This window comes from Perna viridis, chromosome 3 (assembly GCF_037379345.1).
Source record: "Perna viridis isolate PV_CMFRI_1.1 ecotype Kerala chromosome 3, ASM3737934v1, whole genome shotgun sequence".
Lineage (NCBI taxonomy): Eukaryota > Metazoa > Mollusca > Bivalvia > Mytilida > Mytilidae > Perna > Perna viridis.
This window is the reverse complement of record NC_142447.1, coordinates 5,796,287-5,821,409: the sequence shown is the minus strand read 5'-3', so window position 1 is coordinate 5,821,409 and position 25,123 is coordinate 5,796,287. Positions and strand designations below refer to the sequence as shown.

At 32.7% G+C, this 25,123-nt stretch overlaps 1 protein-coding gene across 19 annotated transcripts in view; it reads left to right on the top strand.

Annotated features, from left to right (window-relative positions):
• LOC148620795 (unconventional myosin-IXb-like) overlaps positions 1–17,348 on the top strand; it is a 122,623-nt gene extending 105,275 nt beyond the window's left edge. For 18 of the 19 annotated variants that reach the window (XM_088574607.1, XM_088574605.1, XM_088574604.1 and 15 more), the window contains 4 exons: positions 2,451–2,586; positions 4,932–5,077; positions 6,833–6,984; positions 9,774–17,348. In XM_088574607.1, the coding sequence (XP_088430733.1) occupies positions 2,451–2,586; positions 4,932–5,077; positions 6,833–6,984; positions 9,774–10,045 (706 nt within the window). In that variant the 3' untranslated portion in view covers positions 10,046–17,348. Of the gene's footprint in view, positions 1–2,450; positions 2,587–4,931; positions 5,078–6,832; positions 6,985–8,327; positions 8,370–9,773 lie in introns of all 19 variants that reach the window. The other variant, XM_088574606.1, reaches the window with a different exon arrangement.
• The last annotated feature ends 7,775 nt before the right edge of the window (positions 17,349–25,123 follow it).

The following is a 25,123-nucleotide window of genomic DNA, read 5'->3' as shown; positions in this document are numbered from 1 at the left end:
GTGAAGAATGTATGTAGCATTTAAGAAATAATAGGGGAAAAAAAAAACATTCTGCCCCCAGCTTATGTAGGCCATATAGAGAATGTGTCATTTATATTTAGCACATTTTTTTTGTTTTTTTTAGTTTTTGATTTAACAAAACACCTTACGTTGCCGAGCTATTACTGGAACTTTCCTACTATTTCTGAACACTACACAAAAATATAGTCCAAACCGAATTCCTTTTAATTGATAAAAGTGTCAAGTTTTTGGAAATCTAATGTTCAAGGAAATTTTTTTCTTAAGCTGAAATTGGTTTTAATTGAGTACATTGTATAATAAATAATCTGTTACTGTTGTTTTTTTAATGTTAAAGCAAATTTACTTTTGGACAGTTTTTTGGGTTGGCCATTATAAATTGCAATGAATTGATATGTAAGAACAATTTAGACTTTTCAAGATTTTAAATTTTTGAGCTTCACCCAAAGAAACACTGCTTTAGATTCATTTTTTGGGAGTCATATTTTATTGGTTGAAAATAAACCAAATATTTTACATAGATCAGATTTTTAACTCTATATTGAACTAAGGCCTAGAATGAAAATGTATGTGTTTGCTGTTCCCTAAAAGACCCTACACAAGAAATTTTATTGAACTAAGGCCTAATTAAAAAAATATTTTTGTTTGCTGCTCCCAAACAATAGGCTCTACACAAGAAATGTTACAAGCTTTTGTTTCATTCTAGTAAGTAGCTATGTATAGCCATTAACAAGTGCTTTAGTGATTAAAACAGTTTTTGGGTCTCTGTCCATAAAATTATTTTAATTTCATCTCTACCAACTTTTACATGTACCTACTGATAAACTGGGCTCTGAGTAGGGTAAAATCAATCGAACATTGAAAGAATTAAGACTCAAATGTTTGTTTTGTGAAGGTAGGTATTTGGTAAACAAAAAGTATTAAGACTGATACAAAGGGATTTCTGAAGATGTCTTTTACACAGGTTGCCAGTTTACCCAGGGTTTGGTTTAGACAGTTACTCTGTATTATACACAGGTTGCCAGTTTACCCAGGGTTTGGTTTAAACAGTTACTCTGTATTACACACAGGTTGCCAGTTTACCCAGGGTTTGGTTTAAACAGTTACTCTGTATTATATGTAGGTTGCCAGTTTACCCAGGAATTTGGTTTAGACCATTTTCACTGTATTAATGGCCTAACGGAGTTGTCATTGTCACCATAAAAAAAAATGCTGTCATAAAGAAGGCTGTCAAAAGAATGAATCATTATACGATACAGCTTAACATCTATTCTGCACGGATGGAATTGCAATATATGCTTTTTGTAATGTTTTTAAAAGATGTATTTTCATGTGAACCAAAATATATTTTGTAGTTTTTTTCTAAATATAAGTATGTTGAACTCTACCAGAAACCCAAATTGTCATGTAAACAATGTCACAAGGTCATAGTATCAAATTGTGATGTCAACATTGGCATGACGTCATAGTAGCCAGTTGTGATGTCAACAATGGCATGACGTCATAGCATCACCATAGCATCAGTCTGGAGTTTGATGTAGGTATAATAACACCATGTAATAAAGCTATTTCATTGTTTGTGAAGGTTTAACATGGAAGTTAACTTTTGAATATGTATTATTTTGTTCATTTATGAGGATGGCTAAAGGTTTGTATTCACAATTTTGCTAGGGATTGGCATGAAAATATATCATATTCCTACTCTTATTTATAATATTGTCTATTGCTTCTAATGCCTGTAGAGTTGCTTCTAAGTGGAAAGATTGATTGATTGATTTCCATGTTATTAATGAGACAATTTTGCATTTTTAACATTAAAATTGTGAGAATTAGCCAACTGAATAAGCAGTAGTTGCTGCAAAATTATTATTTTTTTTTTACGTCAGTGATTTGATGTTTCAGCAGCATTAAAATGACATGGCCACTAACTTTGCACAGTAGAGTGGTTATTTTGATGTGTGTAAAGTTTATGCATTTATGAAGTAAAAAGATATAAAAAAAAATTTTTTATGGTTCTAATTTTGGCAAAACGTAATTGGTGCAAGCAGTACGTAGGTCCTGAGTAGTAAATTTGCAGATTTAATAGTGGCCTTTTGGTAAGGACCCTCGAAATGTGCCAAAATTAGCTCTCTTTGAAAATTACCTGCTTCAGACATTTTATCGCGAAAATTATTTTGATTTTTATACTAAAATGTTATTAAAAAAAGGCATGAAATCTTATATGTAGTCTAAGTACAACACATTTAATTGCTCTTAGTAAGACAAAGCTCTTTTAATTTGCATTAGGCATTTATTATTTTAAACATTGGGTTTAAAAAGTCATAAAGGATCAAAAAATTATGGAAATGTTTTTTTGATGTGCTACATTATATTTTAAGGATAAAATGTCACAGTAGACTGTATAGTTAGAAACTTACTTTTTTTTTTTACAGAGTCGTAGATCATATAATTAGAGAACAATTAGAAAAACTACGTTCAACTTTAGAAGATCTGAAAACCTTGGAATCAGCTGAGGTGACCGCTGTAGACAGGTTGCAGGTCGTTAGGACCAGCATGAGAATCTCAAAGGTTTGTAACTCAAAGTTCGGAGTTCATGATGATAAGAAACACTTGAATCAGCCAATGTGACTTGATTTGGTTACAGGTCATTAGGGTCATCTTTGAATGAAAAAAACATAGATCAGAGTTGACCAATGTTGACCAGCAATAAATTTCAAAGGAGATGTAGTTTGGAGTTCAGAGGTCATAATAATAATAATAATAAATAACTTACCAGGAATTTGACATTACAATAGTTGGCACTATGGTCCTAATGAGATTTGGCCTGAGTCAGTCAGAAAAATACTGTATAGGGTTTTATTTTGACGGGTGTAAAATTCTGCAATTTTGTGGTAAAAAGGTATAGGAAAAAATTTTACATTTCTAATTTTGGTAGATGCTAAGTGATAAACTTTGTACGTGAGCCCAGAGTAAAATTAGGCGGAATTTATTTTTGTTTTAGAAAGACCACTAAAATTACCCTCGGTAGTACAAATGTACTATATTGGTTAATATTCCCAGAAATTCATGCAATAACCATTTAACTAAATAGCAGAAGCTTACTTTTTGTTATCAAGTATGTGAAGGCTCTCAGTTTAATATTTTCCAGTGCAATATGCCAAAGTGACTGCCAGTGTTCAGCAATAAACTGTGTTAAAAGGCTTTGATAAAATTTCCCTATGTAGTACATTCTATGTAAAATCTTCCTTTTTGTATGTGACCATGATTTTGCTCTCATGAGGATGTTCAATGCTCATGTTCAGTCATTTTTGACAGATTTTCGGTCTCTTCTGGTTTTATTCATTTCCTAGCATGAATATTTTTTTGCCCAGTGACCCCCACTTTTGTTTACAGAGCAGTCCGGTTTGTTGGTGAATCAACAATTATGTAATCTTTAACCCTTGAACTTCGAATCAGAATCATCAAATTTCACATTCTTTACTCTAAATAATCAATAACTGCTTCGAAAACCAACACAAACTTGATTTTTGTAAACACCGGCATATCCGGTGTCATGGCACATGCTCAAAAGAAACGTCTAGGGAGATGAATAAAGGAAAGATTTTACCCAAGCGTGAACTGCAATAAAATTTTAGATTACTAAGGAGTAAATATGCAAAAAGTCTTACTTTAGTGAATTGATTTACTATTATTTTGTTGTAAAACACTTAAACAACATATTTTCCATTGAAATATAAGGTAAATCAATTAAATGTTCAAATACATATATTGTGTCTTTAGAATCATTAGAAACAAAGTGGACTAAATTTTAAAGTCTTAAAATTTCAACAGTCATCCTGTCACTTCACAAATCTACTTGCTTCCATTGGATTCCACAGTTTTTGCAACAAAACTCGTCATTCTCTGATACACTGGTGATGAGATGAGATGAATCCAACTGTCACAATTGTCACATTGTGCCCACACAACAATACTTAATGATTGTTTCAAGGTCAACCCAGGCGGTTGACATTTTCCACAAATGCAGCAAGTGCCATTGTCATCAAAGATAATGTCAGTTTCATCCTCAATCTTTTTTACTTTTCTTCTTTTGTTGTTTCCCTTTGCCCTTGCTTGATGCCTTTGAACTTCGGTGCTGGCTTTTCTGCCAAAATTTTAAATGCTTATATTTCACTGACCCATAATTTTTTCTTATCAAAATGTTCTTGCATTAGAGATTTGTTATTTTTATACGTCAACAAAAAATTTGTGAATGTATAATTTTATGGTGCAATCGTCGTCATTGTCTGTGGATACTTCGTTTCTATCCTATATCTTTATTTGTAGTTGACCAATTGTTATGAAATATTGACCTGATTCTACAAACCGCTAAAGAAAGGTTCCTATTGAATTATACCCCTGCAAACATAGTTTGGGGGTATATAGGTTTCACCCTGTCTGTCAGTCCTTCTGTCTGTCCGAACTATTTTCTAAGCTGCTTGCAGCATTGTTTTGAAACTTTGTGGGATGTAATATTACCACATGGAATTTATGTTTGAACAAACATTGAAGAAATGAATGCTGTTAAAACTTTGTTAGATGCATTGTCTGCAACTCTTCCTTATTGACTTACAGGATTGTACCGGTGATGAAACTCAATGGTTTGTTAGATTGTGCATATTGTCAGAAATTCATGTTTAAATAAAATTTGCAGTCATATTCAGTCATTGTCTTGTCAAAAACAAATACTGGTATATAGTGGTTTGGAGTTGGGTGTTGTAGAAATGGCAGCAAAATTGTGTGTCAAAGGTGCTTTAGTTTTTCATTTATCCCCCACAGAGCAGCCAAAATCACAGGATTTACTATAATTTCGTACTGTTTGATTACGTTCTGTAGTAAATATTGTGATGCTATATGAAATGATTTTCTTCCAGTCACCCACACGAGAGCGAGCTGTGAGTCCTTGTGTACCTGACGTGCCTGTAGCTGAGGAGATGGAAGTGGAAGAACCATTCGATCCTGATGTAGAGGAGGAAGAAAAAGCCCTCCAATCTCATCTCAGGTCCATTAGGAAGGAAAAGTATGTCTTATTTTATCCTGCTGATTTAGTTGGGCGAGGAGCAAACAGTCAAAAATTATAAAAATATTTAATCTTTTGGTGGATGGAGTTGATTTAATAAGACATATATTGCACATTTTTTTAATCAAAAGGAAACAATTGTTATTGTATGTCTGTATGTCTGTCGATTTGTCACATAATTTATCTTCTCCATATGTGATATCTCATGTAGGCATATACAAAATAAAGTACAGTTTGTATATTTGAAAGTTATCAAAGATAAGATTTTCTGGAGTTTCCAAGTGCAAAGAAGGTAGGAAGCAATTGTGGTTTGACATCAACAGAAAATTCTATATGTCTGTAAATTTGTTAATGTCACTTGTCATGGAAAGAAGATACTTCTACTATTGCTGATTAATGGTCTTAGATATGTAATATTTTATTTTCTGAGGAATTTAGGAATGATAGTTTGAGGCTGTTAATACCATTATATGTATCAGATTCTTGTTTGCTTAAAGATTATCACTTTTTTTTTATAAGACACATCTTCTGCTTGTTTAAAGGGAAAGACCACCTTTGCATTAAGTTGGGCTCTTATGATAAATCATACCCACGTTAACAAAAATAAATAACCTTTAATGCAAAATGCGCTTTTATAAAATGCTCAAGGCTATGCAAAGTTTGAAATCCTTGAAATGTAAGTGGATAGCCATCTTGCAGAACTCTCCTATCTGAAGGAAGCTCATAGCCAGATTTTATTGATTTTTACCAATAGCTTCCGATTGGCTCATGACGTCAATAAGTCGGTTTGGTACTGATACAAGTACTACAAATAATATGTAAACAAAGAACATTCCCTTAATATTTCTACGATCATGTTTATCTAATCACCAAAACACGATGACTTGTCAAGCGTAAGAATGCACGAATGATAAAAGAGAAATGTTCTAAAAGTTTGTTTTTTTTACCAGCAACACGAATATTCTTAGTAGCCATAAGATTTTCCTTACAAATGCTAGTCATCTGGCTGTTGTTCGTCAATGATGTCTGACATTTGCTGACATGTTGTGCCTCAATTTCGTCTTCTATTTATTTCGGGTTGAAATTATAGGGGAAAAGTCCCAAATTTGCGATTTCTTCGGACATCATAATCAGTTTATTATTTACTTCCACTTTACAAACCGACTTCTTGACATCACAGTTCAACTGATCATGGTGACGCCCGTAGGCGCAGGAAATTCAAATTTCCTAATTATAAATCTTGATTAATTATTAAGAAAAGGAAATTATTTTGTTTCAATTTAATTTTCATAAATATTTAATAGATTAGTTTCGATGTTTATGACTTGCACAATAACATGGTCTTCCCCTTTAAATATGTTACTCCCTCCCTTGAAGATGTGTTTATTACACTGAGACTCTCATGTAGAATGAAAAGTTAATGATTAATGTGCAAGTGGGGAATTCAAGTTTGATAATCATTCTAAAAAGGGTGCACAATTTGTATCTATTTGGTGCTTAGAGTACAGCTGAAACTTTCTGTTATTGTTCAGGAAAGAGTACACAATGTGTACCTATTAGGAGCTTAGAATATAACTAAAACAGAGAATGTGCACAATTTGTACCTGTTGGAAGCTCAGAATATAACTGAAACAGTTTGATGTTATTCAGAAAAGAGTGCCCAGCTTGTACCTATTTGGAGCCGAAAACATAACTGGAAATTTCTAATGTCCATTTTGTTAGAAATAATGTATTATTTTACTTTTTTTTTTTCAGACAAAACTTGACATCCAAACTCCCAGCATTAGAATGTCGCCATCTATCTTCTGATGATGAAATCATTAGTACGGACGATGTCGACAGTACCTACGACACTGCTGATGATTTTGATGAGCAGGAAGAATTTGCAATGACATTTGAACACCCAGGTAGATTGAGAAGCAGTTTTAGATGACCTTTGAACTTTGACCTATGATATTTGTTATGAGGATTACTATAAGCACATATGCATTTTCACTTGGTTTTTTTTTTTGCTGATGTAGGCACATTCAGGGATTTTGATTGTTGCATCTTTGTGATTTTACATTTTACATATCATGCTTTCATTTATCCATAAGATGCAGTGGTTTATCATAACTTCTTTGTGATTCCAGAGCTGTTTAAAAAATCTACAAACTCTGGTAATTAATTGTGCCCTATCAACAGGAATCAGGACAGGACATGTTAAATTTTGGGCTGTGTTTCTGTCTTGTTATGCATTTTATGCTTTAGGTCATGTTTTTGTTGAAATTAAGATGGGGGTCCCATTATTATGAAACACAGAACACAAAGGCTATGGTATCAACATTGCCATTTTTTAGTGTAAGCCCTAATGTTGATGGTATCTTTTGTTTACTACATGAGAACACTTAATTGATTGCTGACCTGTCATTCCAAGTTTTGATGGGCTTCTAGAATGCTGTTCAAACCATGCTGTCCCCTTTCATAACTTAATAAAAGATGTTATTTTTTTATTTTCAACTTTAAATTCAAATTTCATTCTCAGTATTTCATGCATGAAAGGTAAACAATCTTTTTTGTCTTGGGTTTCGTTGCATGTGAACAACTTGCGCCTATAAAATGCATGAGACATAGAACATAGAAGCTTATACATTTATTCTTCATCAGCCTTCTTGAATAATATTTCGCAAGAGTTAGATCTGGGAATTTGATTTTGGACCTGTGGAAAGTATCAAATTGAAGCCAGTTTTTCTTCAGTTTTACCGACAAGTTTGAAGATATTTATGTGTAAATACAGCGAAAACTAGAATTACATGTTTGATTGTATCCATGATTACATCTGTCTAAACCAAATGAAGAAACATGTCTGAAGTGGACATTTTTTGAAGTGCTTTAAATCTTGTGCATTTTCATACTTGTTAAACCTCCCATGTTAAGGAGGAGACTCCCACAAAATCAATGAAAAATTTAAAATCCCCCACATGAAAAAGTAAGATTTGTATGAAGTTTTTTGTTCAAATTACTATATTTTCCGTGAAAAATACTAAAACGTTGAATTTTTACTTAAAAAATTTTCTTTTATGTAAACATTTTTCAAACAAGACAGTGTCTATGGGGGAAGAATCTCCCACATGGACTCTTCCAAAAATTAACAGGCTTGTGCATTTTGAATTTGTTTAAACCAACCATCTGCCCTTACTATAAGATCTTGTAGTTTGAAAAGGGTTTGGTTCAGACATGGTTCACTGTATATTAATTTTGTTTTCTTTAGATAACATTAAGAAGAACACCTAATCGTCCAACCTGTGCCAGGGTAATTTGCACATTGTCAGTTCCTTGAAATCGCTTTATTATTAATGTAAAAAAAAATTCTTACCTTTTTTTCCTAGTACTAACAAATGTTCGTATCAAAACATTGAAATAGTGAAATGCTTTGGTGGTAGTAATATGTATTACAATTTGATTTTATGTTATGAGTTAATTAAATTTTTCTTTAATCACTGACTTTCTGTTGTTAACAATTGTCTCGTATCAAAATTTTCTAGATATTGTCAGTTTCTGATGTTTTGATATTGTGATTCAGCAAAAAGGAAAATTATAATAATGGTTAAATTATAGATAGATTTAGTCCCCGAACAGATCCACGCAACTATTTGAAGGATCGTTGCATGATCGCTGACTGATTGATAATTGGTGACAAGTGTTGTTTTGTTATGTAAAATGTACGATTATCGGTTCTTGTAAATTTCAGAAAATAAAATTAAGTTTCATATTAAATGAACCGAGAGCATAAAATAACAAATCAACATCTGTTTGTTCATTAAAAATGTTAAATTTGAAAGAAAAGTGAATCAATTAATGTTTAAATATATATTATATATACAGTTTGTTAAAAAACTAAAAACTATAACAAACCAATTCGTCAATTATATTAACTATTCACCAATCACATGATGTAAAATAGAAGCGGTCAACTGTTAAATAGATCAGTTTAACAGATCCATGACCAATCCGATCAGATCAGAAACTGATTGGTGATCGACGAATGATTGCAGTTATAGTTGCATTGATTGGTTCATGTACTTTCCAGATTTTTCTAAATATCATGCTCATTTTCATGTTCTCTCTGAATGGAATTGATTTGTTTTTCTACTGATAAATGCATGTATAAGCAGTTCCATATTGCATGAAGCAATAGATTGAAATACTTCTGTACGTCAAGATTTGAAGTGTTTTGTCACCCAGAAGTTTTCGCCAACTATAGGCTGCTTTTATTTGGTTAAGTGGTAATAACAAAATTTAAAGCATTTCAGAATGGTTTCTGAATATTTGCTGTTTAAGAAGTATAGGTTTACAAGCCTGTAGCCATATTGTCTTGGTGGGAGGGGTTATGTGAACATTACTATTGCCTATCAAATTTTAAAATATTCAACTTTTTTAACTGTTTTTTTTTCCTTCCAGCGGCAGGGAAAGTCTTAATAACAAACACGTTGGGCTTAGAATAGGTACTGGCTACAGGCAAGAAGCGGTTGGGGGGGATACTTTAGTGAAAGGGTAACAAAATCACAGTTTTCTGAAGCCCATCTTTTTCATCTTAGTTAGCATTGTTTCATCTGTATATACTGGTATACACACATACACATATATGTATATATATACATTGCTTGTAGCTTGCATTGCTATCCATCTTTATGTTTCTTTCTGCTTGCATTTTCAGTCAGCCCACCAAAACAATTAGAACATTTGACAAAACGGAGGGCCTCTGTTCCATCGGCAAAACGTCTACCGTCAAAATACCAAATACTTTTGGACAACGTCAATAAAACAGAGGAAACAGATCAAAATGAGAGTGATCATTGTCTTGTGACTTGCCATAGTGCATGTGAAATGACGCAAAGCGTGTTACTTCCTACGTCTATGGAATCCAGTTATATTTCAATTCCACCACAAATTATTGATGATGGTATTGATGACGAAATAATGGTTTGATAACTGGGGTCATTTTCTAGGATGTCTAAATGTGCCAAATTTTTATGTCTCTGAAATTGTGTCGAAAACGCATTGTGATATTTTTCCATGGAACAAGTAGTAGTCCAATGTTGTGAATCAAAAAAAAATGTTCAGAAGCTGCTCGATCATTATTTAATGGGTTTGTGTACTTAAGTCAGCAGAGTGTTCCTTCCTGATTGATTCTTTGCACAGCAGGACTGTGTGAAATCTGCTCATTTGTTTTCAGGAACTTGCATGTTGATCATGTAGTCTTAAATGTCTACAAAAGTCTAGAAAACTGGTTTCAAAAATTTTCAATTTTTCTGCTTATTTTAACCTTGTTTTTGTATGAATTGTTTTCTGTTTGTTATGAGCTGTTTTACAAAAAGAAAGGAAAATTCTTAGGAAAGCAAATAGAAAAATGGAAAGTGTTTTCATTCCTTTACTACATGTGTAACCTTGCTTTTATTTTAGATTGTTGCAGAGTAGTTTACTTCCTTATATCCCAATCAATTTCAAATTTGCTAATTTGTGTGTTGCCATAGGAATTTCAAACCTTAAGAAAATAATATTGTAGTATTTTTTGTTTTAAATTGACGAATTTTGTTCACACCAAGTAAGAAACAACCATTGCTTTCAATAATCCTCTTTTTAGTGAGACAGCTCTTTAATTTGCTAACATTTTTTTGTTTAATCATTGTAAAAGTACACTACAGCTAGTTTGTGGCAGGCAATGAAATTACCCGACATATTCAGACCAAAATTTTTTGTTGTTGTTTTAAATATTATTCTCGAATACAATGAACGGAATGGCAATCTAATTAGAATTGAACCTATCAATTTTTTTCATTCTGTCACTGCATGTAGGATCTAAAAAACACTCCATTCAACTTTTGTAAAATGGCAATCATTGCTTGTTAAGTTCCATTATGTTACTGTTCTGGGGCTTTTTTCATTGTGGAAATTTGGTTTTAGGCCCTTTGCTTCTTAGAATATTTAGATAGCTTTGATATCAGTGGTCACTAGATCTGCTTTCTCTGTGAATGGTTAAAATGGCAATAAACGTATAAGCTGTAGTGTACTTTCATCATCACTTACCAACACTGTAGATGCAATAGTTAGAACTACACGTTTGAAAGCTAGTTGATTAATACAAATACAATTTAGGCCCCCAAAAAATAATATGTCTATTTCCTGCTACCCTACCTACCTATTTTTAGGGCCTAACTGTAAACATTTTTTGGCCATTTTGGTTCAAGCATCGTTAAAAGTTCAGATTCTTTCCTCATTAACTCTGTGTAAACATTTTTTTGAAAATTAGATTGTTTCCTTTTCTTCCTGCATACCTTTTTTTCCCTTGTTGATAGCAGGAGACAAGACTATTTGTTTTGTTTTGGCCTGAAGGCCAGCTCAAGATAATTTCTTGGTTTTCAAGCCCTCCTTGGAAAGTCAACAATTGTTTAAACAGATACATATTTTGATGGATCAATTCATCAAAAGTAAATATACACACTCTAATTGAATGATATTAATATACTTGTTTTTGATCTCTTGTTAAGTTTTAGAAGAAAAAATAAAAATGAGTTGTACCAAATTTGAGTTCTGGATAGAAAATGTTTAGCTTTTGTACAATTTGTAATTTCTTTTTTACACTGCTTTATTCATCTTAAATTCAAGAAGTTTGATCTTTCGAATGGTCTCTTAGGCCAATATAAATAATTGTTTTGTTTCCCAGAATTTGCCTCTTATTTACTGGGAAGTTCTATGGGCCAGTTCAGTATTTTTTAATCTTCAGAATAAGTCTTCTAATATTTTGTTATTTTGACATGTTGTTAAAAAAGGAATTATAGCACAGCAAAATATCCGCCATATTTTTTTCCAGTTACAGTGAGTTAAGGGCAGTCTGCCTTCAAATGGGAAACAATCTATTTTTAATTTTGGCCTTGTATTAATCAGTAGTTGCCATAAATACTTAAAAGAAGTTGATGTTTGTGTTTGTTAAAGAATACATTGTATCAATAGCAGTTTCTCTTTTTATTTTAGTGTTACAAAGCAATTTTCAGTGAAACTTGTCTTACCCAGACCCTGTTTGGGCTGTATAATTTGTTTAGTTCAGACAGGCATTTGGTTTATTCAGGGTTTAGAATACATTTGAACTGAGTCAAAAGAATATCAAAATTAGTCAGGTTCAGACAGGTATTTGGTTTAGAATTTAAACTGACTCAAAAGAACATCAAAATATTTCTGGTTTAGACTGGTTTTTGGTTTATTTGGGGTTCCGTATTGGCAGGTTTCACTGAGTTGCAATTTAGAGTGAAATTGTATTCTACAAAATTTGAATGAAGCAGGGATTAAAAAAATGACATTCAGTATCTTTTTATTAAGACAAAATGTGTACTTCGATATTTATTGTGCCTTGTTATCATTTAATTTTATTATATTTTTCAGTATTATTGAAGTTCTATAACATGTAAATGTTTTATATAATTTTTGAAATTCTGGTATTTGTGAACTGTAAAGCAATAGTATTAAAAGTTACTGGAAGTATAATCAAATGAAAGCATTTTGGAAAAAAAAAAGAAATTTTTTTCACATTACAGATTCTTTTTTCTAGAATTTACTTAGCCATTGTGTTAGGTAACATGATATCATTGTGGCCATTGGACAGTCCTGAGGATTTCTTTGTGTTTTAGTGCTAAAAATTGATGTGCAATATGTAAATTATTTACCATGCATTAGTAAATGTGTCTGTCATACCCAGTCATGTATATAGTGTAGTGCTGTTTAAACTTTGTAGGAATCATATCTAGTGTAAATTTGTTGAATTTCTGATGAATTGGTATTCCCCCAAAATGTTATTGAAAGAAATTATTAAATTGGTATACCCATAAATGCCATGACAGGGTAGATTCATGAAATTTGAAGAGGGGGAGGGGTATTTCAGGCTTTTGTTTGTTCATTTTTGACTAAATTGTGCAAAAAAATAAAATATCTTAGAAATCCCATTTCCCTGAATCCTCTTTTCTATCACTGATATGAAGCATGTTCTCTCTTTGACTTCCTGAAAGCACTGACAAGTGCAGTAAGAATATTTGGTAGGATGTAGGGCCCAGTGGTCTAACTTGTCTATAAAATGTGTTATAATTTATATATTGGGAAAGATGATAAATTGCAGAGATTTTGCTTATTATTAATTAAACATGAAAAAACAGGAAATGGGGAGTTCATTTGATTTAAAGTTATTGCGAAATATTCTTGTTAATTGATTCATTAATCAGATACTTTGATATTCATAAAATACAAAAAAGAGGGTAAGATTCATGTGATAGGTTTTAATTATGAATTTATTTGTGATTATTATGGAGTTAAAGGAAATAGTTTTGTAGTAGTTATTTTGGTATGTTAGTTGCTGATGTTTTTCATGGTTTATTGTGATAAAAAAATTAACCGTTATCGGTTAAGTTGTTGATTGCTGAATGTGCAAAAAAAAAAAAGAAATTGGCTTCCCTAACTTGCCATTTAAAACAAAAAAAGTTTTCAATTGTTGGGCAAAGAGCAATAAATTAATGATCATTTTTTCATTTATATTTCATAAAAACCAGCCTAACCATTTGATACTTACATGTTAATGAATAAGGAAAATAAGTAAGTCACAATCTTTCTGTTTAACTAATTGCATATCAGTTATTTGAACTGCTCTTTATATTTCAAATAAAGTGGCTTTACTTGAAGTTTCCAGATTTTATATGTCATGAAGTAGGAATAATTAAGTACCATTCTGTGTAAAAATCAGGTAATGAGTGGCACATTTTTTTTCTCAATTTGGTCTTTTTTGTCTCGAACATGTTCAAATACATCTAGAAAACAACTATTTAGATTTATTCGGAAGCATTGCGACATAGATATTTTTTTACTGCTTATTTAGAAAAAACTTTGGGAAAATTTTCCTGCCATTTTTCCATGGTACATTTCAACTAAATTTGAACTACCTTAAAAAGGCAAATTTTACAAACACTTTGATGGTTATCGGCTATAAATACTTAGTTAATGCAATAAATTTTCTTATGATTTTTTTCCTTCATGTGCCACACTTTATACACATTTTTGCCTGATTAGCCGGAGAATTACAAATAAATTTGAGGAAAAAACTATCATTAAAGAGAAATACATCCTAGTGAAGAAAATGTAACATGATTTCTTTTTGTTAATAAAATCGTATGGGTTAAATGATTGACTATAATGAAGATAAAATTGTCTTGATAAGAAGTTGCAACAAAAGTTAAATCTGTATAAAATGTTCTGCATTGAAAGATCAGAAATTGTAAAAAAAAAAAAAAAAGATGATACATTGAATTTTTGAAGACAAGTTTTTAACTTTAAACGTGAATCTACTGACTCTCTCAGGTCTCCAGCCGTTTGAAACCTGATAAAGCTTGTACATAAAAGAAATATTAAAACATAACACAAGTCCATATGTTTCATTTGTGTAGGAATACTTGAAAATGACTTTCTCAGTGCATTGATATGATACCTTCTGTGAGTAATGTTTTGCTTTTTGATTAAGTACCGGTCCATGTAAAATTCAGACACTTCCAAAGATGAACTGATGAATGGTGTAAAAAAATACCCACCAAACAATGCTATTTGGGAGTACATATATCATATTTTTATGTAGCTTATGTCCTTAATGTATACAAGTCTATACTATTTTTAGAAAACCATATAATTATCTCCCATCTAATTCAACCAAATCAAATCAAAAATGATAACTCATGCAAGGTTTCTATTTCATTAAGAATTAGCTATGATTAAAATTTTGTCTATTGAAAAATAACAAATTTTCCATGTGCATATTGTTTATTGTGCGAAGTGCAATAAACAAAATATGCTCATGGAAAATTTATGTTATTTTTAAATAGACAAAATTTTTATCATAGCCAATTCTTGTAAATTAATTTTAAAACATATTTTTATCTTTAAACATGAGAAAAGAAGCTCTGAAAGTAACTGAATAAAAGAGTGTCAATATTTTTGTATCCATTGAGATATGATAAAATTATTTTAAGCAATCAGATTACAGTATTATATCAAATTAATTTATTACACTATCAACAAAAGTGCAACAACCAAATGAGAAACTTTGAGTGGTTATGTGGTCTGAAAGTGTTTCTCAAAAAGAAAAATAAAGTAAATTTGGTGGGTTTTTAACATACATTAATCAACTGTGATTTTTATGAAGACTGATACTTAAAAGGTTAAAGAGGCATGTCTTAAATTTTCAGGCCTTAATTTTGTTGTCTTTTTCTATTATCTATGCAAAAGATAGTAATTATATATATTATACTAATGCTGCCTTTTTAACATGCACTTATTTCTAGTCAATTTCTATGTAATTTATTTATTGTATTAGTGTTGAAGACTATGATTACCATTAAACAAGTTGTCCCAACCATATACCGTAAAAAAGTTTACTTTCTCTTTTATCCCTACAGTAATCAGCGCTGAACTTGAGCATTTTACATGTTTGAGCCTTTTGGTTGTTTCTCGCTCTCTTTAACCTCTTTGTGATCAAAAACCTTATGTTACTACAGTGTATCAAACTTGTTATAAATTCCTTTCTTAAGATATGTTTTAGGATGTGCCTATTAAGGGTTAATTTAGAGCTTCCAATCCGATGCATCTTTACTATTTAAAAAAAAACCTCTTCTGGATTACTTTAAAGATCTTGTGTACCTATTATGTACCCAGGACTCAAATGGTGTATTGTTTATTTCCCATTTCAAAGAAACCTGTCCAAACTGAATCCTTCTTGGACTTCCCAAATTGGCTTGGTTTAAACAGATGTTCAGATCACCAAGGTGCATGAGTTTAAATTGATGTAGAGAAACTGTAAATACTCTCTGTTTTGAACAGGTTTTCCGATTTCTTCAGGGTTCAGTTTAGACGAGTGTCATTGTGTACTGTTTTGTTCAATATTGATACTGTTCAGCTAGGCAGAAGTGAATGTCACTTTAATGGGAATCTGTAAATACAAAAAAAAAGACTTTCCAGTCCAAAATATGCGTTGCCGTGTGCTTTATATATTATTAATGAAGTGTTGAGTCATGAATTTGTTTAGAAAACAAAAAAAATCTAAATCAGTGAGTTCGTATTTTAAATCAAGTCTACCGCCATTGGCAATTTTTGTCAATTTTACATCATTCCCTGCTCAAAAGACCTAATGCACGAGTTTTGCAATGCGTAGTGTCTTGAATTCCTTCAAAATATTAGTTTTCTATTAGTTTTAGTACAGAGCATGCTAGGTTAAGTAGAGCAATTGGATCTTACCAAGATGAACTTTTTATGTGCTAAAAATAAAAGACTGCAATGTATGTTTCTGGTTTGGAATTTAGGAAAGGGAATCGTAGTTAGTTGAGAAATCTGAACTGTGATGAAGTGAATGTGTTTTTTTTTCTTTCTTTTTTTTTGGGGGGGGGGGGGGTGAATGGAAATCATCAAAATGTTTTATTTACCTTAAAGAGAATTTACAAATGTGTTCTGTAATTTAACAAGAACACCCATATTTCTTCAGACTTTGAATGCTTATTTAATACAACAGATTAATGACTGTTTCTGTTGTGGTTATATACAAAATGTAAGTCTAGCGAATTATCGTATATGCTCCAGTATGAACAATAAATTACTGCACAGTAGTGACCATATGCCTTTATCATTGCTTTTTACTTGTTGAATATTTTAAGTGTACTTAGCTGTTCATAACCGAATTATTTCATTTTAGTCGTCATAATTTACAATTATGTTTTAAAGTTTTAAGACGTTCATGTTGACTTTTAAGGTAGTATAAGGGTAAGGGACACAACTCTTACAAATCATTGGAACGTTTGTATTCAGCATTTTACATCAATCTCATGTAATCATCAAAGTTACTTGGAATAATTTCATTCTGTTTCAAATGAAAGCTTGGTAGGCTTTGTTGAAATGGAATATGATACAAACATATCACTGATTTCAAGAGTAATGTCCCTTACCCTAGGTCTACCTCCTCAAGTATTTTGTGTATAAATATGTTACTGTTATGCTTATTATGTTAAAAAAATATTTCTCCTTGTACATATATAATTATAAGATATATATAAATATCTATTATTTGTGAGCGAGGGAGAGAGAAACTCTGGAATAAAATAATGTCGAGGGTTGGAGAGAGGTTATGCCTACAAGTACGAGGAGATAAGAGGCTTCTGTTGAGAGAGGAGGGATGGGAATAAGAAAAAATGCCAGGCTGAATAAAGTTATTAAGATGTTAGTCTTCTGTGTTGTGTATTAACTCAAAGTTTCGCAAAAACAACATAACTACACTGACGATCAGACAGACCGATATCATTACATTTCATGGGTGACAAGTCGGTCTTTTATAATGATGCTATGGTCAACTGTTTGGAATACAGATGTTATAGAAGTTTTAAGATGATATGAAATTTGTATTTTAATATTTCTTTAACTAAATAGTACTGGCATTTGATACTTTAGAACAAAATGTGCAATCCTTTTTTTTTCAAATACCTTTAAGAGAACATCAACTTAAAATTATAAGCAATAATTTGAAGGACATGTATTATTTCAGTCATTCTATGTTTTAAATTGGATTTACTTTATAAAAAAATATGGTAATTATGGAAAACGTTTAAAATTATTAATATACAATAACTGCAGTCTTCTTTGCACTGAGTTATTTTATAATAAGTAGATAAGAAACTATAATAAGCGGTTTGTCCTGATGCTTTACCCTTATTTTATTGCTGTTTACAACATTATTATAGTCATGTTGCTAACTTCAGAAGATTTGAAAAAAAACATCAAAAATATAGATATTGCATGTTATACATATGTACCAACGAACATGCTGCACAAGGCTCTTTGAAAGTCGCTAATATATTGTAAGCGACTTCTTGCACTAGTTATTTTTGTACTCGTTATATTCGTTTATGATTTGCTTAAACATGTAGTTATACGCCACTAAATGCTGCAGATCCTCGCCGTATTCACCACCATAGCGCCTTAATTCTAGCTTCATACGAGATAAAAATGTACCCCTTAAGTTTTCATAAACTGGTTCACTGGTCAATATCATAAGCGATCCAAAGATCGCTACAACATACCTTTTTTAAACGTATCCTACACATGTCTTTGCGTGTTTTTTTTTAGCTTGTATTAGAACGGGAAGTTTACATTGAAAGATAATGATAGGTTGGCATTGACTTCATGTAATATTTACCCAGTTTCCGATTCAAACACTGGCTTTCATTACAATTGATTATATAAAGGTCATATACTTGTATATTATCAGGGTATACAGCCATTCGGGTCATAACGGTTACGGAAAATTCGCAATAATATCAAGGGAACCAAGATTTTAGCGAAAGTCACCCGATTTTAGAGCATATCGCATTTGTACCATTTTGGATGTTGACAGTATGCCAAAATCAGTGACAGTGAATATTTGACGATTAGCAACTTTGAAGACTTCAGTCTTTGATTTACACATTGTTACTTGTAACAGTATCAACAAAAAAATTGTAACAAGCTCAGTTTCCATAATTATATTCCTATTATCATTTGCTATCTTAACATATAAACACATATTAAACAATTAACAACACTGAAACACATTAGTTCTTGTCTAAGTTAGTTGGTAAAGACTTGATTCGCCAAAACTTTTCAGTTTATATTTATTTGAAATGTTTTACACAAATTGCAGTTAATTAGAATGGGACTTGCTAATTCTCTGATTTAGCCGTCGAACAAGTATATGGAATCCAAAAGTACTGAAAGATACAAGTTGTTTGAATACTCTTTTGAGTCTCTCAGGACTGCTCCTCATTGGAATTCTGTTAGTAACTGTATTTAGTACTGTAGAGGTGACGGAATCCAGCCTTTGGGTAATCGGATAGAACTCAGAGTATGTCATACTACTGGTTGAGCTGCTGTGTTGATGCTCTGGCTTGATCGTATGGTCATATAATTCACGTTGATGGTAATTACACAGCAAAAATGGCAAATTTACATGCTTTGACTAGATTCAACAGTGGTTTAGTTACAAAAGCCTACAATGCACTTGTATGATTATGGGAGGAGCCTAATTTTAAATCCTTTTAGACATACATATAACAATATTTGGTTCAATCCTATGATAAGCAGAAGTAAATGATATGTAGTGAAATTGGTGACACAGAAAAAAACCTTGGGAGATTAATTTAACTTGTATATCATTAAATTTTTAAAATCTATGTGTCTGAAAAGTTGAAAAAAGTGGGTAATCTTTCTCCCATTTGCTTTGTCTGGGTGTCTCGACTGCTCGGTTTATAAACCAGCTTTTTAAAAAGCTTTGTGGCTAACAGATAAAAACTTAACAGGAAATCTGTGAGCGATGGTTCACCATAGTGATACCCCGCTTTCAACCACGATGTGAGAAAAATAAACAAAGTCCTCGGTAAACAGGAAGTTATTGTCGATTTATTTGTTCAAAAATGGATCCCACCATTTGGTCAAAGGAACAAAAAAACTCCTCGGTAAACAGGACTAAAATGGATCCCAGTATATAGCACAACTACGGGGAAATCCCAGTATATAGCATAACTACGGGGAAAATCTGTTACAATTTCATGCCACTGTGATGAGTAGTTGCCGAGAAAAGCGCGACAATAATTAACTTTCAAATCATGAAGTCCTCGGTAAACAGAAAGCTGTTGTCGATTTTTCCGACAATATATCCTACCATATGACATACCTCAGGCCGAATATAATGTGTTAAAATCTCAAGCCAACAGTGATAAGTAGTTGCTGAGAAAGTGTGACGAAAATTTCTCGGTAAACTGGAATTTCCGAAAATAGATCCTACAATATGGCTTAACTACAGGAAGAATATGCTAAACGTTCGAGCCATTGTTGCAAGTAGTTGCTGAGAAAAGTTTGACGAAAATTTTAACTTGCAAATCATTATGTCAAAAATAAAGTCTACGGTAAGCAGAAAGTTGTCGAATATTTCCAAAAATTGGCCCCTTTATATGGCATGACTTAAGGAAGAATGTGTTAAAATTTCTAGCCGCTGTAATGCGTGTTGCTTAGAAAAGTGCTACAAGAATGTCAGCCTTCAAAATATAAAGTCAAAAATAAAGTTCTCGGTGAACAGGAAGTTGGAAGTCAATTATTTTCGAAAATGGATACCACGGGAAGAATGTTTTAGAATTTCAAGCCGCTATGATAAGTATAGTTGTTAAGAAGATTGTGACGAAAAAAATGTGTTACGGAAAATAGTAATAAAGACAAGGATAAAACTGTATACTGTGGCGGTGAGGTATTATTTTTTGTCCCAATAGATGCTCTATTTTTCTTTTTCTATTTTAAGAGTAATCATTGGAACCAAGGTTATAGGGTTAACAAAAAACTACTTTCTTTACTCATTGACCTGTATTAAACGGATCGATGCTTGAATAAAAATATGCATGTTTTACTTGCTGTGATTTAAGCCCAACCTTCTAAGTGGTCCCTTGATAGCATACTCGCCTCAAATTCCACTCTTTTAATGCTAAAGACGTTTAGTGCTGTGCGGCGTGAAGGAGAAAGAGAGACAACTTGTTGGCCCGGGATCATGACAAAGTGTCTCGAATCGGATGACTCGTCCAGACGGCTAAATATTAAAACCCAACCACGTATGGTGGACTATAACAAAGCAGAGTCCGTGTAATTGATATATATTTTCATCCTGAAATGTATGTTATACCTGTCATAGGAAGTAAAGACTACAAGAGTAATCAAGGGCACCAAGATTCTAGCGGAAATCAAAATCTTCACATTTTTCAGGGAGACCCGATATTGATAACGTAAAAATCGTGACGTAGAGGCTCTCTTGAATCGTTTTTTTGAAAAAGCTAGTCGCCATATTTTGTTCCAAACAATTTTAAATCGTTAGCCATTTCAGTTCGAATTAGTTTTGGTAAGTTAATAATTCATAAATTAGAATACTTTGGTTGTATGATTTCGTTTTCATTTTGTGTAATTTCCTAATATTTGAAGGATTTTATACAAACATGACAAAAGCGATGATGTCCGACGGCATTATCATTTCTTTACTCTAGGATACTCTAGGAACTATTTTGGATTTGGCATTTATACCACTATATTCAACTCTAATTGATTGTCCATTTGGATGACTTTCTGTCACTTCCGAGTTTGCAGTTGATGTTTATATCAGCTTTGAAATCATATTAATTATCTTGGTGTTCCCAGAGTTTATCTAGCCCTATTTCAAATTGCTCCACCATTTTTGCGTTCACGACATCGTTTGCCAAAATATTCCAAACGTCCACTATCCTATTTGTGAAGGAGTATATCCTCATATTCAGGCGACATGTTTCCTTTTTTATTTTTTTTGCGGTGTCCCCTTGTCCAGGTGTTGTCTTAAATGAGGAATCCCTCAGTAACGCGCTCATCATAAATACCTGCCATAATTTTCAAAGTTTCGATCATGCCCCCACGTAGACGCACTACCTTGTGGTATATACTTGTGACATTTTGGCTTGTAGATTCTGATCCATTTACCGAAACTCTTTGTTTCTTCTATGATAAGAAGTTTCTGACCCAATTGTTGTTGACTCTTCAATACCCTAGCTGCTCAATTTTCAATTTTCCTTTGACTAATTTTTCCATTGATTTACATATCACACTGGTCAAGCCTACTGGTCTGTAGTTGCACGGGTCTGATTTGCTCACTTTCTTAAATATTGCTTTGATGTTACCAAGTTTCCATACATTGGAATACCAGTTGACATGGACGTGTTGAAAATCATTGTTAGAGGTATTGGTATTGTATTGCAAAATGGATGTGCCATATCCTGTAATTTATTTGAAAAGTTCTCAATATTTTTACAATGGTGTGTGGATGAAAGGAGTAGATTACACTCAATTGACCATTATGTGGATAATTTTATTTTAATTGGTGCCAAATCTACTCATCATTGTAGGATTTTAATGAATACCTTCTATACTGTTTATCAGGAACTTGGTGTTCCAATTACTGAAAATACAAAAAAATCTGGACCAGCTACTGTAATTACATTTTGGGATTTTGTAATTGATACTGTACTCATGATGGTGTTAATTCCACAGGAAAAACTTCAAAAACTCCATTTTGGGTTTGAATGAGTAATCAAGGGAACCAAGGTTATGGCGGTAATCAAAAGAATGTAATCCAGGGACAACGACCAGACATGGAAAACAGACATACACAACAAAGAACATAAAGTAACTAAAATCATACATATGCTGATGGATACACCATAACGATCCACGAGTCCATGGTGACGACCATAAAACTTCTGTAGTGATGACTTCAATATTGTAGCAACATAACCCTGTTCCAGAAGCCTATTTGTTAGAATTCTAGCGCGATACGAAAAGTCCGCGTAGTTTCGGCAAACTCTGGCATAACGTATGAGTTGTGATATGAACACTCCATACGCAGGAGCCGAAGGGATATTGCCACAGATTGAAGGAAAGTTGACAATTCTGGATGAAAATTTATCACGTTTGTCATAAAGTTTGGTCAATAGTTTTCCTTTACCGTCGATTTCTAAGTTTAGGTCAAGATATGAGACTGACTTCACGGTGTGTGTAGTATCCTTTATCTCAAGTTCTTTTGGGTAGATGCTATGTGAATCTTCGCTAAACAAGAAGACGGTATTTGTAAAAGATCTTGAATCAGTCATTAGGTTAATGTCATTTTGTTCAAGGCGTTTTTTCGTCCCAAGCTTTTATGTGTAGATTTTATAATCATGTGGTTTCTGCCAAAAACAAACGACCATATTACAGTGTGAGAATTTAAAGGGAAGTTAAGGCTGACGTTTTGCTTTGGTTACAGTTTACAGATGATTTAATGGTAAGAGTTTAGTTCTCCAATGATACCCTTCAAGTAGCCACAGATAGTTCTGGGAATCCGGACTAAATGAACAGTGGGCACAATTGCGATGGCCTGATAACTGGCGAAATCTGTCAATGTTCAAAGATGTGGCCTTATTGGAGTTGATACCGGTCGTTCTTTCTATGTTTTGGTGGGCAGATCGTCTCAAGAATAAAAAAAATAATGATATAGATAATCTTGCACTTATTATTGTGAATAATAGAACTTCAAAAGATACACTTGTTATGAAGTCATACGTCCTCTAGTCTTCTTAACCATGTTTATTAACATTCAGGTTGTAGCTGTAAATTATAGTTCCTTTAAAAATAAAGTCGCAGATACAATTTCAGAGCATTGGTCCCACCAGCAGATCTTTTGTCTGCTCCGATACCACAGGTGTTTTTGAGATTTATTTTAATCCTGTAGTATGCAGTTTGATTGACAGTTCTTTGGCATCTAGTATATTAGAGGTATATCAGAGAGGGCTTGCCTTATTTTAATAATTTGGCATGAAGTTTGCATTTACTGATATTTTTCAACTGATTTATTATTATAGGTTTTATTGCTTATTTGTTTCAAGAAAATTTATCACATCCAGCTATAAGTTGTCATATTGATGGGCTTGAATGTTTTAGTAAGATTAACAATTATGAAGATATGTCTAAAAAATTGTGATAATAACACCTTTAGAAGGCCCGGATAAAGCGTTCAAGACTAAAAAGATCAGATGTACGTTTACCTTTTACCAGTTGGCAGTTACCAATAACATACACAAACATACATTAATGAATTCAAAATTGCAGTTGAAGGTGTTTGTGATATTGAACTATTGCGCCTTGGTCGTTGGAGGTCTAATGCATACAAGGGTTATATAGGACATTAAACATGCATATATTAGTTTAATTTTAATTCTGTTCTCATGATTTCCATGGTCGGTATTCCGATGGGAACAAATTGTGCTCGATTACATGCTGACCTATTCCTTCACTCTCATGAGGCTGACTTTATAGCTGATCTGATCCGAAAGAAAGAATATCGTTTGGCTTGATCCTTTAATCTCAGTTTTTGCTATATAGATGACGTATTATCTTTAAACAATCCTAATTTCGGGAATTTGATTCATCGCATCTACCACAAAGAACTTGAGATAAAGGATACTACAGACACTGTGAAGTCAGCCTCAACTCATACGTTATGCCAGAGCTTGCCGAAACTACGCATACTTTTTGTATCGCGCTAGAACTCTAACAAATATGCTTCTGGAACAGGGTTATGTTGCTACAAGATTGAAGTCATCACTACAGAAGTTTTATGGTCGTCATCATGAACTCGTTGATCGTTATGGTGTATCCATCTGTACCATGAAAACTGATTTATTCAACGTGTCATAGTTTTCCTTTCCTCGTTTGTCTACCCCGGACTTGACTTTTTATGAGCAACTCGGCGGGTGTTTCTAGAAAAGCAGAGGACGCTTACTCTACCGGTGCACCTGGTCCATGCTCCCAGCTTTTAGTGGAGTCCGAGTTGCTCATTTGCTTTTGTTACTTTGTATGTATGTTTTTAGTTACTTTATGTTTTTTGTTGTGTATGTCTGTTTTTCGTGTCTGGTCTTTGTCCCCGGATTACATTATTTTGATTACCGCTATAACCTTGGTTCCCTTGATTACTCTTGCAAACAGTTTAGATAATTGCTATATGTAAGTTAGTAAATCTATGGAAGTCTGAATCTTGGGTCATTTATTATCAAAGAAGCCTTTGTCTCAGGCAGGAGTCGGGGACGTGTAAACTAGGATTAGGTCGTTAAGATATCTCCTTGTGGTGGCAAGAAAGACGTGGCATGGTGTTAAGGCAGGTAAAAAATCAGCTTACATTTATGAGGAACTTTGAAGATCCACCTTATTTTCTTATCCTCCATATAGCAGGTAATGATAAAGGAAAAGTCAAAATTGCCTTTCTACGTAATGAGATTAAAATTATAATTCGTTGGATTTTAAGCGATTTTCCAAACACCATGTTGGTATGATCCCAAATCTTAGCACAATTAAAGTGGAGATATTCAGAAAATTGTGATGCAGTGAATGAGAGTCGTGACAGGATGAACATTTGTTCTTCAGTTTGGGGTTGTG